Source organism: Anolis sagrei, chromosome X, assembly GCF_037176765.1.
Source record: "Anolis sagrei isolate rAnoSag1 chromosome X, rAnoSag1.mat, whole genome shotgun sequence".
In the NCBI taxonomy this organism is placed as follows: domain Eukaryota; kingdom Metazoa; phylum Chordata; class Lepidosauria; order Squamata; family Dactyloidae; genus Anolis; species Anolis sagrei.
This window is the reverse complement of record NC_090034.1, coordinates 40,548,039-40,562,162: the sequence shown is the minus strand read 5'-3', so window position 1 is coordinate 40,562,162 and position 14,124 is coordinate 40,548,039. Positions and strand designations below refer to the sequence as shown.

General features: G+C 43.9%; 1 protein-coding gene across 1 annotated transcript in view; it reads left to right on the top strand.

The window, feature by feature from the left end:
• The window catches only part of AACS (acetoacetyl-CoA synthetase), an 89,763-nt gene that overhangs the window by 24,548 nt on the left and 51,091 nt on the right, over positions 1-14,124 (top strand). The window contains exon 4 of the mRNA XM_060785588.2: positions 4,870-4,983. Coding sequence (XP_060641571.2) covers positions 4,870-4,983 — 114 coding nt within the window. The remainder of the gene's footprint in view (positions 1-4,869; positions 4,984-14,124) is intronic.

Genomic DNA, 14,124 nt, shown 5'->3' with positions numbered 1-14,124 from the left:
GTGGTTGCTGTTGCTCGTTTTTTGGTCTAAAATTATTTAGCTGCTTGTGCTTCCTTTATCAGTTTTATACTTATTTATGCAATGCTTTTGACACAATTTTTTTTAAAAAAACCACTTATAGTCCACTTTACAGAAAAAAAAATGCTCTCTGAGTGGCTTATATATATTATTTATTTACAGTATTTATATTTTGCCCTTCTCACCCCACAGGGGACTCGGGGAGGATTACAATGTACACATATATGGCAAACATTCAATGCCAAAGACACACAACAGATATAGACAGACAGTCAGAGGCTATTTAACTTTTTTTGGCCACCAGGGGAGCTGTCGCTTTCATTGTCCATCTGCAACACTGATGAAATACTTTCCGCATTCCCCGCATGCTTTTTGCTGGAGTGCTTTGCTGGAGTCTTTTTTAATGGCCTCGTAAATTAGTTAAATTAGCTTCCCCACACATAGGTGGTACTTAATTTTCCTACTTGACAGATGTAACTGTCTTTTGGGTTGCAAAGGTCGACAACAAGTTACACAATTGGTCAGATGCTCGCTCCGACCTGGGCTGGCTTCGAACTCATGACCTTTTGGTCAGTAGTGATCTTAATGCAGCTGACCCTCAGCCAGCTGTGCCAAAGTCCCGGTGCAATATCAATTTAAAAAAAGACACAACACAAATGGAAAAGGAGGTGTGGAGGGAAAAGAGAAAGAAAACGCAAGCACAAATTCTTAATCTCAGTATCCTCTGCCTGGAACAATAGCTGTTGGATGACAATGAGGTGAGGCCTCATTGAGTAGGGTTGCCAGGATGGCTGATGGTGGACCTGGTTACCTAGTGACTCCTCCTTCACTTCAATGCTGCATCAGATTGCAGTGTGGGATCATAATCCTGGGAGTGCAGAGCAATACAGCCTTGCAGGACTTGTTGTACAGAGTTCTTTTGGAGTGTGGGTTGGGAAGCAAAGGGAGCTGTTTTCTCATGGGGCTGGGTTTGTACACCATTTGGGTTGTGTCATCTCAGGTTACCACATTTCCCCACAAGTGCTCTGGGCTGCCAGATGTATAGCTCCCCTGATGGGTGTGTATGATGCGGGGGTTTATGACTAAACATTGTCATTCCCTGTCCTCCTCTCCGCCTGCCTTTCTTGGTTCTTTATTTGTCTTAAGGAGATTAAGTCCTAAGTCAGTATGGGATTTTTATAGCTCTTGGTTCAATGTCAGAACAGAGCTTAAGGAGTCTGGCAGCAAGGAAAAGTGGTGTGGGTTCTTGCCAAGCTCTCAAGAGTGTCTTGGAAGGTTAGGAACCTGGGCAGCGCTCTCCATCCTGTTCTTCAAATGTTGAGCAACTCAGGTTTTACAACAGGGCTGGGGACCCTACAACTCCCATTAACCTCATCCAACAATAGATTGTTGGGGTAGTAATCCCAAAAAGTTTGAAGGACCAAGACTTCCCAACTTGCATTTTATAGTATGCCCAGTGGTTGACTTTTGAAACCTTGCAGTTTGCAATACATGCCTGTGCTAGTATTCTAGAGCAGTGTTTTTCAACCTGGGGGCTGGGACCCCTGGGGGGGGGGGTGTCGCAAGGGGGGTTTCAGAGGGATCGCCAAAGACTATCAGAAAATACATATTTCTGATGGTCTTAGGAACCCCTTTGACAGAGAATGCTGAAGATCTCTCCACCTGTCCTCTTCGTTTTTGGTGTTGGTGAACTACAATTCCCAGAATTCAAAAACAGACCCTCCCCCTCAACCTCATCAGTATTCAATGTTGGCCATGTAGTAGTGTGCCAAATTTGGTGCAGATCCATTGTGAACTGGGTTCAGAGTGTTCTTTGATTGTAGCTTGACTATAAATCCCAGCAACTCCCAAATGTCAAGGTCCATTTCCCCCAAACTCCACCAGTGTTCACATCTGGGCATATTTAGTATTCATGCCAAGTTTGGTCTAGATCCATCATTGTTTGAGTTTAGTGCTCTCTGGAGGTAGGTGAACTACAACTCCAAAACTCAAGGTCAATGCCTACTGAATCTTTCCAGTATTTTCTCTTGGTCATGGGAGTTGTGTGTGCCAAGTTTGGTTCAATTTCATCATTGGTGGAGTTCAGAATGCTCTTTGATTGTAGGTGAACTATAAATCCCAGCAACTACAACTCCCAAATGACAAAATCAATCCCCCAACAACCTCACCAAATTTGGGCATATTGGGTATTTGTGCCAAATTTGGTCCAGTGAATGAAAATATATCCTGCATATCAGATAATTTACATTACGGTTCATAACAGTAGCAAAATTACAGTTATGAAGTAGCAACAAAAATAATTTTATGGTTGGGGGTCACCGCAACACGAGGAACTGTATTAAGGGGTCGTGGTATTAGGAAGGTTGAGTAACACTGTTCTAGAGTCAGGGAGAAAGATTCTCCTGATCCATCTCTTAATAGAGCCCAGTTCACAATTCTCTTCAGGCGTAGAGACAGAAATATGCATTTCTTAGTGCCAGTGATTGAGTTGTTGCACATAATTTATGTCGAAAGTGTCCTGCAGACTGTTAATGTCTCTTATAGGTATTTTTATTTGCATAAACCATGGGAAATGGTTGTTCTTCTGGTTGCGGAGCCGAGTTCCTTGTTGTTCGACTCTGTTGCCATCTTTCCTTACTATGGAAAGAATGATGCTGCTCATAAGACACAATTTTGAAATCAAGGATGTCTTGGTTTTAATGACTGAACAACAGCTTTCATATTTACTTGGGGGTGTGTGCATGTTATTCATTAGATCTGCCTTCTCTAACTTGAAGGCTGATCTTGTGTTCAAAGGCAACTCCCCTCATGCCCAGTGGCCATGCTTGTTGGGGTGATGAGAGTGGTAGCCTAGCATCCCTAGAGGGAGGAGGAATGTTTTGCCTTCCATTCCCAGCATTTCTCACCACTGGCTACACTGACTTGGGCTGATGGGAGTTGTAGACCAAAACATCTGAAGGGCCACAGATTTCCACAAACTGGAAGTAAGGGAAGACTTCTTTAGATGGATATCCTGCTTTTCTTTTGCCCCCCTTGGCCCATTTGATCTTTTTAGCCATCCTGGTGAGTGAGATTACAATGTCCAGGAGGTTCTATAATTCTATGTTGAACTGGAAGACATATTAGTCATATAACACATAGCTAGTAGTCAGGAATGCTGGGTGTTGCATCGGTAAAAACAATATAAATATATTGTCTGATACTGGAAACTAAGCAGGACCAGCTGTAGTTAATACCTAGGCAGGAGATCTCCACCAGGGCTGTCCAGGAAGTGCTCGAAGCAAATCCTGCTGGAATCTTTGGAGATGCTGAGTTGATAGTATTGAGGAACCTACATAATGTTGTTGAAGGCTTTCATGGCCTGAATGACTGGGTTGCTGTGAGTTTTCTGTGCTGTCTGGCCATGCTCCAGAAGCACTCTCTCCTGACATTTCACCCACATCTATGGCAGGCATCCCCAGAGGTTGTGAAGTCTGTTGGAAACTAGGCAAGTGAGGTTTGTATATCTCTGGAATAATGTCCAGGATGGGAGAAAGAACGTTTGTCTGCTTGAGGCAAGCGTGAATGTTGTAGTTGGCCACCTTGATTAGCATGGAATGGCCTTGTAGCTTCAAAGCCTGGCTTCTTACTGCCTGGGGGAATCCTCTGTTGGGAGGTGATTGGCTGGCCCTGATTGTTTCATGTCTGGATTTCCCCTCTTTTCTGAGTGTTGTTCTTTATTTACTGTCCTGATTTTAGAGGGTTTTTTAAAAAAAATATATACTGAGAGACAGATTTTGTTCATTTTCATGGTTTCCTCCTTTCTGTTGAAATTGTCCACATGCTTGTGGATTTCAATGGCTTCTCTGTGTATTCTGACATGGTGGTTGCTAGAGTGGTCCAGCATTTCTGTGTTCTCAGATAATATGCTGTGTCCAGGTTGGTTCTTCAGGTGCTCTGCTATGGCTGACTTCTCTGGTTGGATTAGTCTGCAGTGCTGTTCATGTTCCTTGATCCGTGTCTGGGCAATGCTGCTGTGTTTGGTGGTCCCTGTGTAGACTTGTCCACAGCTGCATGGTATGCGGTAGACTCCTGCAGGAGTGAGAGGATCCCTTTTGTCCTTTGCTGAACATATGATTTGTTGGATCTTCTTAGTGAGTCAGTAGATAGTTTGTAGGTTGTGTTTGTTCATCAGCTTCCCTATGCGGCCAGTGGTTCCATTGATGTCTGGTAAAAACACTTTTTATCTTGGTGGATCTTTGTCTTTACTCTTGTGGCTTGTTCTTGATCTTGCAGTTCTTCTGATGTCTGTGGTAGAGTCTTCATTGGCCTGTAGAGCCCAATTTTGGTGGTTCAGTTCACCTTGGAGGAGGTGGGCTTTGCAGATTCAGAAAAGCTGCAAGACTGAGAACAAGCCATGAAAGTCAAGACAAACAACCCATGTAACCCTGGGATACATTTTGGAAGAGGTTCAAGTGGTCCCTGGAAGAGTCACTTTTTTTTTGTTTACTTACGCAGGGTTTACCTGACCTGTCCCCCGCCCCCAGTTTCACCTGTGCACAATGTTAGGTTTGAATAAGAAGTCTGCAGAAACATGTTTAACTGCTCTTCTTTTTTTTCTTCATGACGTAGAATCCTGTCCCTATTCTACCCATGTTATTTCTACCCGCTGGTTTCAGAGTTCCTGCAAAAGAAGTAAAGCCCGGGAACAGACATACTTTAACTTAAGACATACTGAGGCTTGTGGGAATTCTTTCCACAAAAGAGCCTTGTTGCCCTCTCTGCAGTCTTCTTCCCTGTCCTTTCTTGCTTCTTTATGTAGTTGTGCGAATGGAACCGATCTCTGTTTAAACCACTTTTTTTTCTCTACAGAGGAAGGAAAGGAAGAAATTGTGAAGGTGACTTTCGAAGAGCTCAGGCAGCGAGTTGCTCTGTACGCCGCCGCCATGAGGAAAATGGGTGTGCGGATAGGAGACCGAGTTGTTGGTGAGTTGGTCTCTCTTTCTTTCTCTCCCTCCACCCGGTTCCTTTGGCTCCCCCCTTTGAGGCAAACATTCACATGAAGGGGGCCATTATGCTTTATGTTTATCTTCAGGTAAAGTGAAGCCTTGACGGTCGCTGCTTTAACAGATCCCAAATTTCCACCTCTAGAGGCAATAAATGGGGCTTGCTTCACTGCTGTGTCCATGCTAATCTAGCACTTTGATAGCAAAAATACAGGTTTTATCATATTGCTTTTGGGTCCATGATTTGTTCGAAATAGGGCTGGTTTGGAAGTGAACCACTAATTTGTTATCTGCACTTCAAAACCTCTGTATTGTTGCTGTTTGAGACATTGAAAGATGTTTAGGAGCTTCGTCTAATGTGCGTATGTAGTGGGTCAAAATGTTTTGCCTCCTGTGTCATAAAAATGTGATGAATGAACCTATAACAGCAGAAGTTGCTCCAGATCATGGCTTGAACTGTTCTCTACACAAAACTACCGTTCAACATAGTCACCATCAGTTTGGACACATTTGCACCATCGTTTAACCCAGGCATCAAAACTATTTTGGAAAAATTCAGGGTTTGGCTTCGTGACCCGTGATTTTAAAGCTGTTTTGACGTCATTCAAGTCATTGAATCGGAAACCATGTAGGTTGCCTTTCAGGGGTCCAAACAGGTAAAAATCAGAAGGGGCCAAATCAGATCAATCATATTCTTCAAGCAATGATGGATTTCCTTAGGTCAGGCATGGGCAAACTTTCCAACTTGGGGGCAGCATGACAGGTTGGAGCGGGGTGGGTGGGCCGGGAGGGAGGGGTTCTCCCCAAGTCCCCTCCCTGCCCTTTCATCCCCTTCCTTTTCTCTTTCGGAGGCAGAAAGTGAAGGAAAGTTGGGAAACGTTTGGCTTCCGAAAGAGTTGGTCATGGTCAGGATGAGATGGTGGATGGGAGAGAAAAAGTGTATCCATTAGATCCTGTTTTGCCTACTCCTGATACATAATCCTAGAATCCAAGAACTGGAAGAGACCCCCAAGGTCCATCCAGTCCAACCCCCTGCCATGCAAGAAGGCAAAATTGACGCATTTCCGATAGACAGCCCCTGCAGAAAAGCCTCTAGAGAAGGAGACTGCACCACACTCCCCAGCAGCCTGTACCACTCTCCAACAGTTCTTACTCTGGAAGTTATTTCTAATCTTTTCAGACAAATCTCTTTCCCTGCCATTTGAACCCATTGCTCCCTTGTACCCTGGTCTCTAGAGCAGCAGAAAGTCAGTTTCCCTCCCCCCACTCCTCAATATGGTGTTGTCTCATTCATCGAAGGCCTGACTCCACAGCCATGTCTTCACCCGTTTCCTAAATGTTAGGATGGATGGGGCGGTTCTGGCCTCCAGAGGGAGAGAGTTCCAAAGTCGCGGGGCCACCACCGAGAAGGCCCTGTCCCTCGTCCCCACCAGGCGCGCTTGCGAGGCCGGTGGGACCGAGAGCAGGGCCTCTCCAGACGATCTTAGTAGCCTTGATGGTACGTAGGGGAGAATACGTTCGGAGAGGTAAACAGGGCCGGAGTCGTTGTAGGTACTGGGATTTATAGTTCACTTGCAATCAATGAGCACTCTGAACTCCATCAAAGATGGAATCGGATCAAACCTGGCACACAGAGCCCCCATGACCAGCAAAAATACTGGAGGTCTTTGGGGGAAATTCACCTTGATTTGGGGGAGTTATAGTTCACCTACATCCAGAGAACATGTGAACCCAGACACTGATGGATCTGGACCAAACTAGGCACACATACCCGATATATTGAAATTTGATTACTGGAGGGTTTTGGGAGGAACTGACCTTCCTTTCTGGGAGTTGTAGTTCACCCACAACCAGAGAAACCCTGACCTCCACCGATTATGGAGCTGGACCAAACTTGTCACACAGAACCCCCATGACTTACTGGAGGGGTTTGAGGGGACTGACTCACCATAGTGGGAGTTGTAGTTTACCCTACAGCCAGAGAGCATGCTGAACACCACCAAAGATGCATCTAGAGCAAACTTGCCCAGCATAACAAACTGATGGAGTTTCTCGGAGTTAACCTGGCATGATTTCACTTGTACATAATCCACAACCTTATGCATTTTGTATAATAAAAAACTGACTTTTTCAACTAATCTGGGCCACGCTGGGTACCTAAGCTAGCAGCAGCAGCAGCAATAATAATAATAATAATAATAATTCTTGCTCTCCTCTCCTTGTGGCTCAAGGCGGGTTACAACATTGCCTTGAGCCACAATCATCTAAAACATTCTACACATACACATATTAAAACATATTTCTACAAAATACATATTATAATACACAGAACAAAGATTAAACAGAAGATGCAACTTTAAAATTTATGAATAAAACTGGCTGGTGAAAATGACAAGATTTTATTAGGAAGCAGACAAAGGCATCAAAGAAAAAAAATGAACCCAACAAGTCTATATATTAAACAATGAGAAAAATCCCCCAGCCTTGTGCCAGTCTGCAGCATCTTCCCAAGATTAGGTTGCAGAGAGGTTTAGCTGGACTGAATTGTAAGGGTTTTTATTGCCATGTCGAATAAATAATCACTCTGTTTTCCTTAGGTGTCTTATCACCCAGATGTGTGAGCAGTAAACATTTGTGCATGATCCATTAGTTAAATCAAAACATGATAGAGAAGCCAAGCGAGTGAACAGCAACCAAATAGCCAAGTGAGTCAAGGGAAGCCAAAACCAACTAATCAGAGGGTATCTTGCTGTACTCCAAGACCACATCCTTCCAATTAATTCTGATCTTTAAAATATCCCATAAAATGGGCCCTTAAGGTCCTTTTGGGGAGATAGAACAATTGTGGCACACCATACCTATCTCATCGATATACAAGGTCTTCTGCAATGTTCCTTTGCAGCAGCGTTTCTCAAACTGGAGGTTGGGACCCTTGGGGGGGGGGGGTCACAAGGGGGTTTGAGAGGGTTCTCCAAAGACCATCGGAAAACACATCTTTCTGATGGTCTTAGGAACTCCTTTGGCAGAGAAGGCTGAAGTACTCTCCGCCTGTCCTTCTCTTTCTTTTTGGAAACAGATGGCAAATCCTCCCACCAAAAGCCCTCCTCCATTGTGATTTGCCGGCCTCTCAGCCAGGGGGAGGGCTGTTTCTGAGCAGGAAGGGGAGAGCAGGCATGCTCAGCGCATGGCAGCATCGTGCACATGTGTGGGCGACGGAGAACGTATGAGGCTGGAGGGAGGCTCATGTTATCGAATCTCTTCAAGGCGGGGGGGGGGGGGGGTTCTGTGTGGGAAGTTTGGCCCAATTCTATTGTTGGTGGGGTTCAGAATGCTCTGATTGTAGGTGAACTATAAATTCCAGCAACTACAAATGTCAAGGTCTATTTTCCCCAAACTCCACCAGTGTTCACATTTGGGCATATGGAATATTTATGCCAAGTTTGGTCGAGATCCATCATTGTTTGAGTCCACAGTACTCTCTGGATGTCGGTGAACTACAACTCCAAAATTCAAGGTCAATGCCCACCAAACCCTTCCAGTATTTTCCGTTGGTCATGGGTGTTCTGTACGCCAAGTTTGGTTCAATTCCACCATTGGTGGAGTTCAGAATGCTCTTTGATTGTAAGTGAACTATAAATCCCAGCAACTACAACTCCCAAATGACAAAATCAATCTCTCCCCTCAACCCCACCAGTATTCAGATTTGGGCGTATCGGGTATTTGTGCCAAATGAAAATACACCCTGCATATCAGATATGTGCATTACAATTAATAACAGTAGCAACATTACAGTTATGAAGTAGCAACAAAAATAATGTTATGGTTGGGGGTCACTGCAACATGAGGAACTGTATTAAGGGGTTGCAGCATTAGGAAGGTTGAGAACCACTGCTCTACAGGGATATTGCTCTAACTGCTGGCCCCAAGGCTGATGTTGGCAGTTGGCCCTTCAAAATACATAGTAGGATGGGCTATCAGAATCCCCCTAAATGACATGCTATGTAGTTAGATGCTACCCCAGAATAAAAGGCCTTTCTCCCCTATGTATAAACTGTATGGAACATTGGTTAACACTATCAAAAGGTGGATATTTTTTCAAGCTTTTTCTGCTGAAAGACCTGGAAAGAGAAGCAGGAGATGTAGGGCAAGGAGCTGTTCTTCAGGGATGTATTCCGGTGGTGCGTGGGGCCAAACAACAGCACACCATATTTCAGCCTTAAACTCTTACTTTCAGTAACCAAGCCTTAGTGGAGTCATTTTACCATTTTATGAATGGGGAGGAACCCATGGAAAAGTTGGGAAACCACAACAAGACAATGAGAATGTTTCCTGTCATGCTCCTAGCTTGAACTAGGTCATCTACCTCCTAATGCTAGGTGGCCTCCTAGGATAAGGTGATGATTGAACGTGGTTCTACTTCCTCCTACGAAGGCAACTCTGGGGAGATTCATTCCCCAAATGTCAAAAGGTTCACTGGAACCTGAAGAGCTTGTGGCTTCCTTTGCCTTGAGGGAATGTTCTTGATAGAAGCCAGAGGCTGCCAGCCTCTTACAGTTCATCCTGACTGAAAATTTTGTAACTTAGCTTGTTTAGGGTTTGAACTTTGAGCTGGAAGAACTGGAAATGTTCCTTTCTCTCGCCTTCTCCCTTTTGAGATAACGTGTGGATTTTTTTGGGATGTGGGTGTGTGCAGCATTCTCCTTTGTGTCACTCACCTTGCCCTTCAGACTGTTCTCAGGAATAATTGGAAGAATGAGAATTGTCACTTAAGCACAGAGCTTGTTTTGAGGCGACAACTTCTAGTATTCCTCGGCCATGCTGGCTGAGGGATGCTGCAAAGTTGTAGTTCAAAAAAGCAACTTTTACAGTACTGTTGAGGCATGGGCGTGATTTTTTTATCATGTCAGAAGTGACTTGAGAAACTGCAAGTCTCTTCTGGTGTGAGAGAATTGGCCGTCTGCAGAGACGTTGCCCAGGGGACGCCCGGATGTGTTATAATCCTGTGGGAAGCTTCTCTCATGTCCCTACATAAGAAGCTGGAGCTGACAGATGGGCGCTCACCCCACTCCCCAGATTCAAACTGCTGCCCTTAGGTCAGCAGTTCAGGCAGCACAAGGATTTAACCCATATGTGCATGATGCCAACGTATTTATAACTTGGGGGAGGTTAGCTTAAATTTGACCTCTTATTCCCCTCTCCAAATTCCTAGCCTGATTTTACAAAACTGCACAGATCCCCTACTCTAACCTTCAGTTGGGCTAACAGTAGACTGTTTTAATATTTATTCACGTGGCATTAAACAACTAAAAATGACAACAATAGGAAGATACCTCGTATGAGTTATACATACACATGATTGGTTTATTCAGCCTTTTCATGTTGAGTGACAGCAAGAATGCTCTTGCTTTTTTGTGAGCCCTGCCTGTCAGTTCTGTAGATTGGAACTTCTATATACAAGGCATAGACTTTCTACCAGTGAGCCATGATCCTAGCTTCACAGTATGCACTAGCTTAGTGTTTTGAAGCAGAGTGATTGAAAATGTCTCTCCTAGTTCTATTTCTGTGTGTCACTCTTTTTTAAAAATATTTTTTTTTATTTATGGCATTTATATGCCGCCCTTCTCACCCCGAAGGGGACTCAGAGCAGCTTACAAGATATATATACATACAATATATTATATTATTAGCAAAGTACAATATCAGTATTATATATTACTATATTACTATATTGTACTATATTACTATATTGTACTGGACTTAGCGAAGGCTGAGCGAAGGAAGATAGATGCTTTTGAACTGTGGTGTTGGAGGAAAGTTCTGAGAGTGCCTTGGACTGCGAGAAGATCCAACCAGTCCATCCTCCAGGAAATAAAGCCCGACTGCTCATTGGAGGGAAGGATACTACAGACAAAGTTGAAGTACTTTGGCCACATCATGAGGAGACAGCAAAGCCTAGAGAAGACAATTATGCTGGGGAAAGTGGAAGGCAAAAGGAAGAGGGGCCGACCAAGGGCAAGATGGATGGATGGCATCCTTGAAGTGACTGGACTGACCTTGAAGGAGCTGGGGGTGGTGACGGCCGACAGGGAGCTCTGGCGTGGACTGGTCCATGAGGTCACGAAGAGTCGGAGAAGACTGAACGAATGAACAACAACAACTATACCTTTATATTGTAATATTATTAGTAATATTATATGTAATATAAAATATATAATTATAATATTGTATTATTATTAGTATTGTATTGTATTACATTATAATATTATAAATATCATATGTATATACAATATATTATAATTATAATATATTATTGTATATACATATAATAATTATAATTTTTATAATAGCTCACAAGGATGCTGCAGAAGTTGACCCATCTCAGGGAGGATTGAAAAGAAGCCCATGTTCCTTAGACCGAGGCTACACAAAGTAGTGGTCCATGGACCAGTGTTGGTCTGTCAGCATTTGTCTTGCTGCTCTGTTGCAAGTTTCCAAGAAATGAAGTTGATGTAACCTCTAGGCACAAATATGGTGCATGAGTTGGGAAAAACCTTGCCAGTCCTCCACATCAAGAGCTTGTAAAGCATTACTTTAGGCCAACCTACGTCCTACTGGGCAACTGCTTCCCCAAATACCTTACTTGGATATATATCCCTCCTTTCCTCCTGCAACCTCAGGGCAGTGTAAATGGGTATTTTATCCTCATGTCAAGGAAAGTGGGTCAGTCTGGGAGGGAGGAGGCTACTTTAAACCAGTGGCACTTAAACTTTTCGAAACTAAACTAATCATACAAATGCTGTATAGAGCCCAGCTTGGCCTTTTCCCCAATAATGCCCCACTAGAGTGTGTTCAATCAAAATTCCTAAGATCAGCTCTACAGGTTCCCAGATGTGTCTCTAATACCATCTTGCAATTGGAGACAGGCTTTGTGAAAGTGGAGATGAGAGTAGGGACAGCCATCCTCAACTACTGGTTACAACTGTCCTTCTCCCCATGGTTAGAGGGAAGTTGTCCCTCTAACCATGAGGGATGACTTCCAGTCCACATGGACTAAAACAGTGGCAGTAAAGATCGCAACACAAAGTTTCTCCCAAGGACAGTTGCTAAGCATGAGATGGGACTAAGCGAAGGATCTCATTCAGCAACAGATCCTGAACACAGAGCGCTAACTCTATTTAGCCTGTTTCTCAGCCTTTATTGTTAAGGAAGCCAATAGATACCTCCCTTCCCCCATGGCACACCTAACAGACCTGGATGGGCTCAAACAACAAATGCCCTCCCATCAGCTGTATTGGAGGGGAGGTATCGAAAAACCTTCTTCAAGGAGAGATTATGCCCCTGTGAGTCCGGACACGTAGAAACGACTGAGCATGTGCTTCTTCAATGCATGTTCTACAGCAGTATTTCTTAACCTGGGAGTCCGGACTCCTGAGGGGGTCTTGAGGAGGTGTCAGAATGGTTGCCAAAGACCATCAGAAAACAGTATTTTCTATTGGTCATGGAGGTTCCATGTGGGAAATTTGGCCCAATTCTATCATTGGTGGGATTCAGAATTCTCTTTGATTGTAGGTGAACTATAAATCCCAGCAACTACAACTCTCAGATGTCAAGTCTATTTTCCCGAAACTCCACCAGTGTTCACATTTGGGCGTATTGAGTATTTGTGCCAAGTTTGGTCCAAATCCATAATTGTTTGAGTCCACAGTGCTCTCTGTAGGTAGGTGAACCACAACTCCAAAACCCAAGGTCAATGCCCATCAAACCCTTCCAGTATTTTCTGTTCATCATGGGAATTCTGTGTGCTAAATTTGGTTCAATTCCATTGTTGGTGGAGTTCAGAATGCTCTTTGTTTGTAGGTGAACTATAAATCTCAGCAAGTACAACTCCCAAATGACAAAATCAATCCCCGCCTCCAACCCCACCAGTATTCAAATTCAGGCGTATTGGGTATTTGTAACAAATTTGGTCCAGTGAATGAAAATCCTACATATCAGATAATCCTACATATCAGATAATCCTACATATCAGATATTTACATTACGATTCATAACAGTAGCAAAATTACAGTTATGAAGTAGCAACCAAAGTAGTTTTATGGTTGGGTGTCACCACAACATGAGGAACTGTATTCAGGGCTCGCAACATTAGAAAGGTTGAGAACCACTGTTCTACAGAGACCTTAGAACTAATCTCATTACACCCTGGCGTCTAAAATACACAGGACACAGAGAAAAATATTATTCCACCCTGCTGCTTTCGGACTCTTAGCACTACAGTAACTTACAGTGTTGCTAAGTTTTGTGCTGCAGCACTTAAAATTAGACAGATGATGTTTGACCCCACAAGGCAACACCCTGTTGGGAATGTAGTTAGAGCAACATGTTACAGCTGAAATGCTACTAGACTTGTAATGTGCCCCTCCCATCCCCTTTAGTGCCCCCCAGTGTTTTGACCTCTCCTATCAGTCCCCCCCCCCCCTTCGGTTCCATACCTGTTACATTAACCTGTGTTTTAAACTCTGATTTTAAACTGTTTTCTAATCTGATTTTTAAATAAGTGCTTCACTGGGGAGCTGTGTTTACCCTTCCCAGGGCTCTTGTGCCCTGCTTTGTGCTGGTCAGTGACCATAATCAAGTTTTGTATTGTATTGTATTGGGTCAGTCTGAAAGAGAGTGCGTGAGTTTCGTCATGGTCGCCTGGTGAATTGCCTAGTCCAGTGCAGACTTGGATCAAGATTTCCCAGCCCAATATTCTAACCAACCACTGCACTTGGGTTTCACATTTCTGGAGGTTGTCTTCACCCCACTGCATGTGCCCCACAACTCAAAAGAGCTGGGGGATGAATAATAGAATCATATAGTTGGAAGAGACCTCATGGGCCATCCAGTCCAACCCCCTGCCAAGAAACAGGAAAATCGCATTCAAAGCACCCCCAACAGAGGGCAACCCAGCCTCTGTTTAAAAGCTTCCATAGAAGGAGCCTCCACCACCCTTTGGGGTAGAGAGTTCCACTGCTGAACAGCTCTCACAGTTAGGAAGTTCTTCCTAATGTTCAGGTGGAATCTCCTTTCCTGTAGTTTGAAGCCATTGTTCCATGTGCTAGTTTCCAGGACAGCAGAA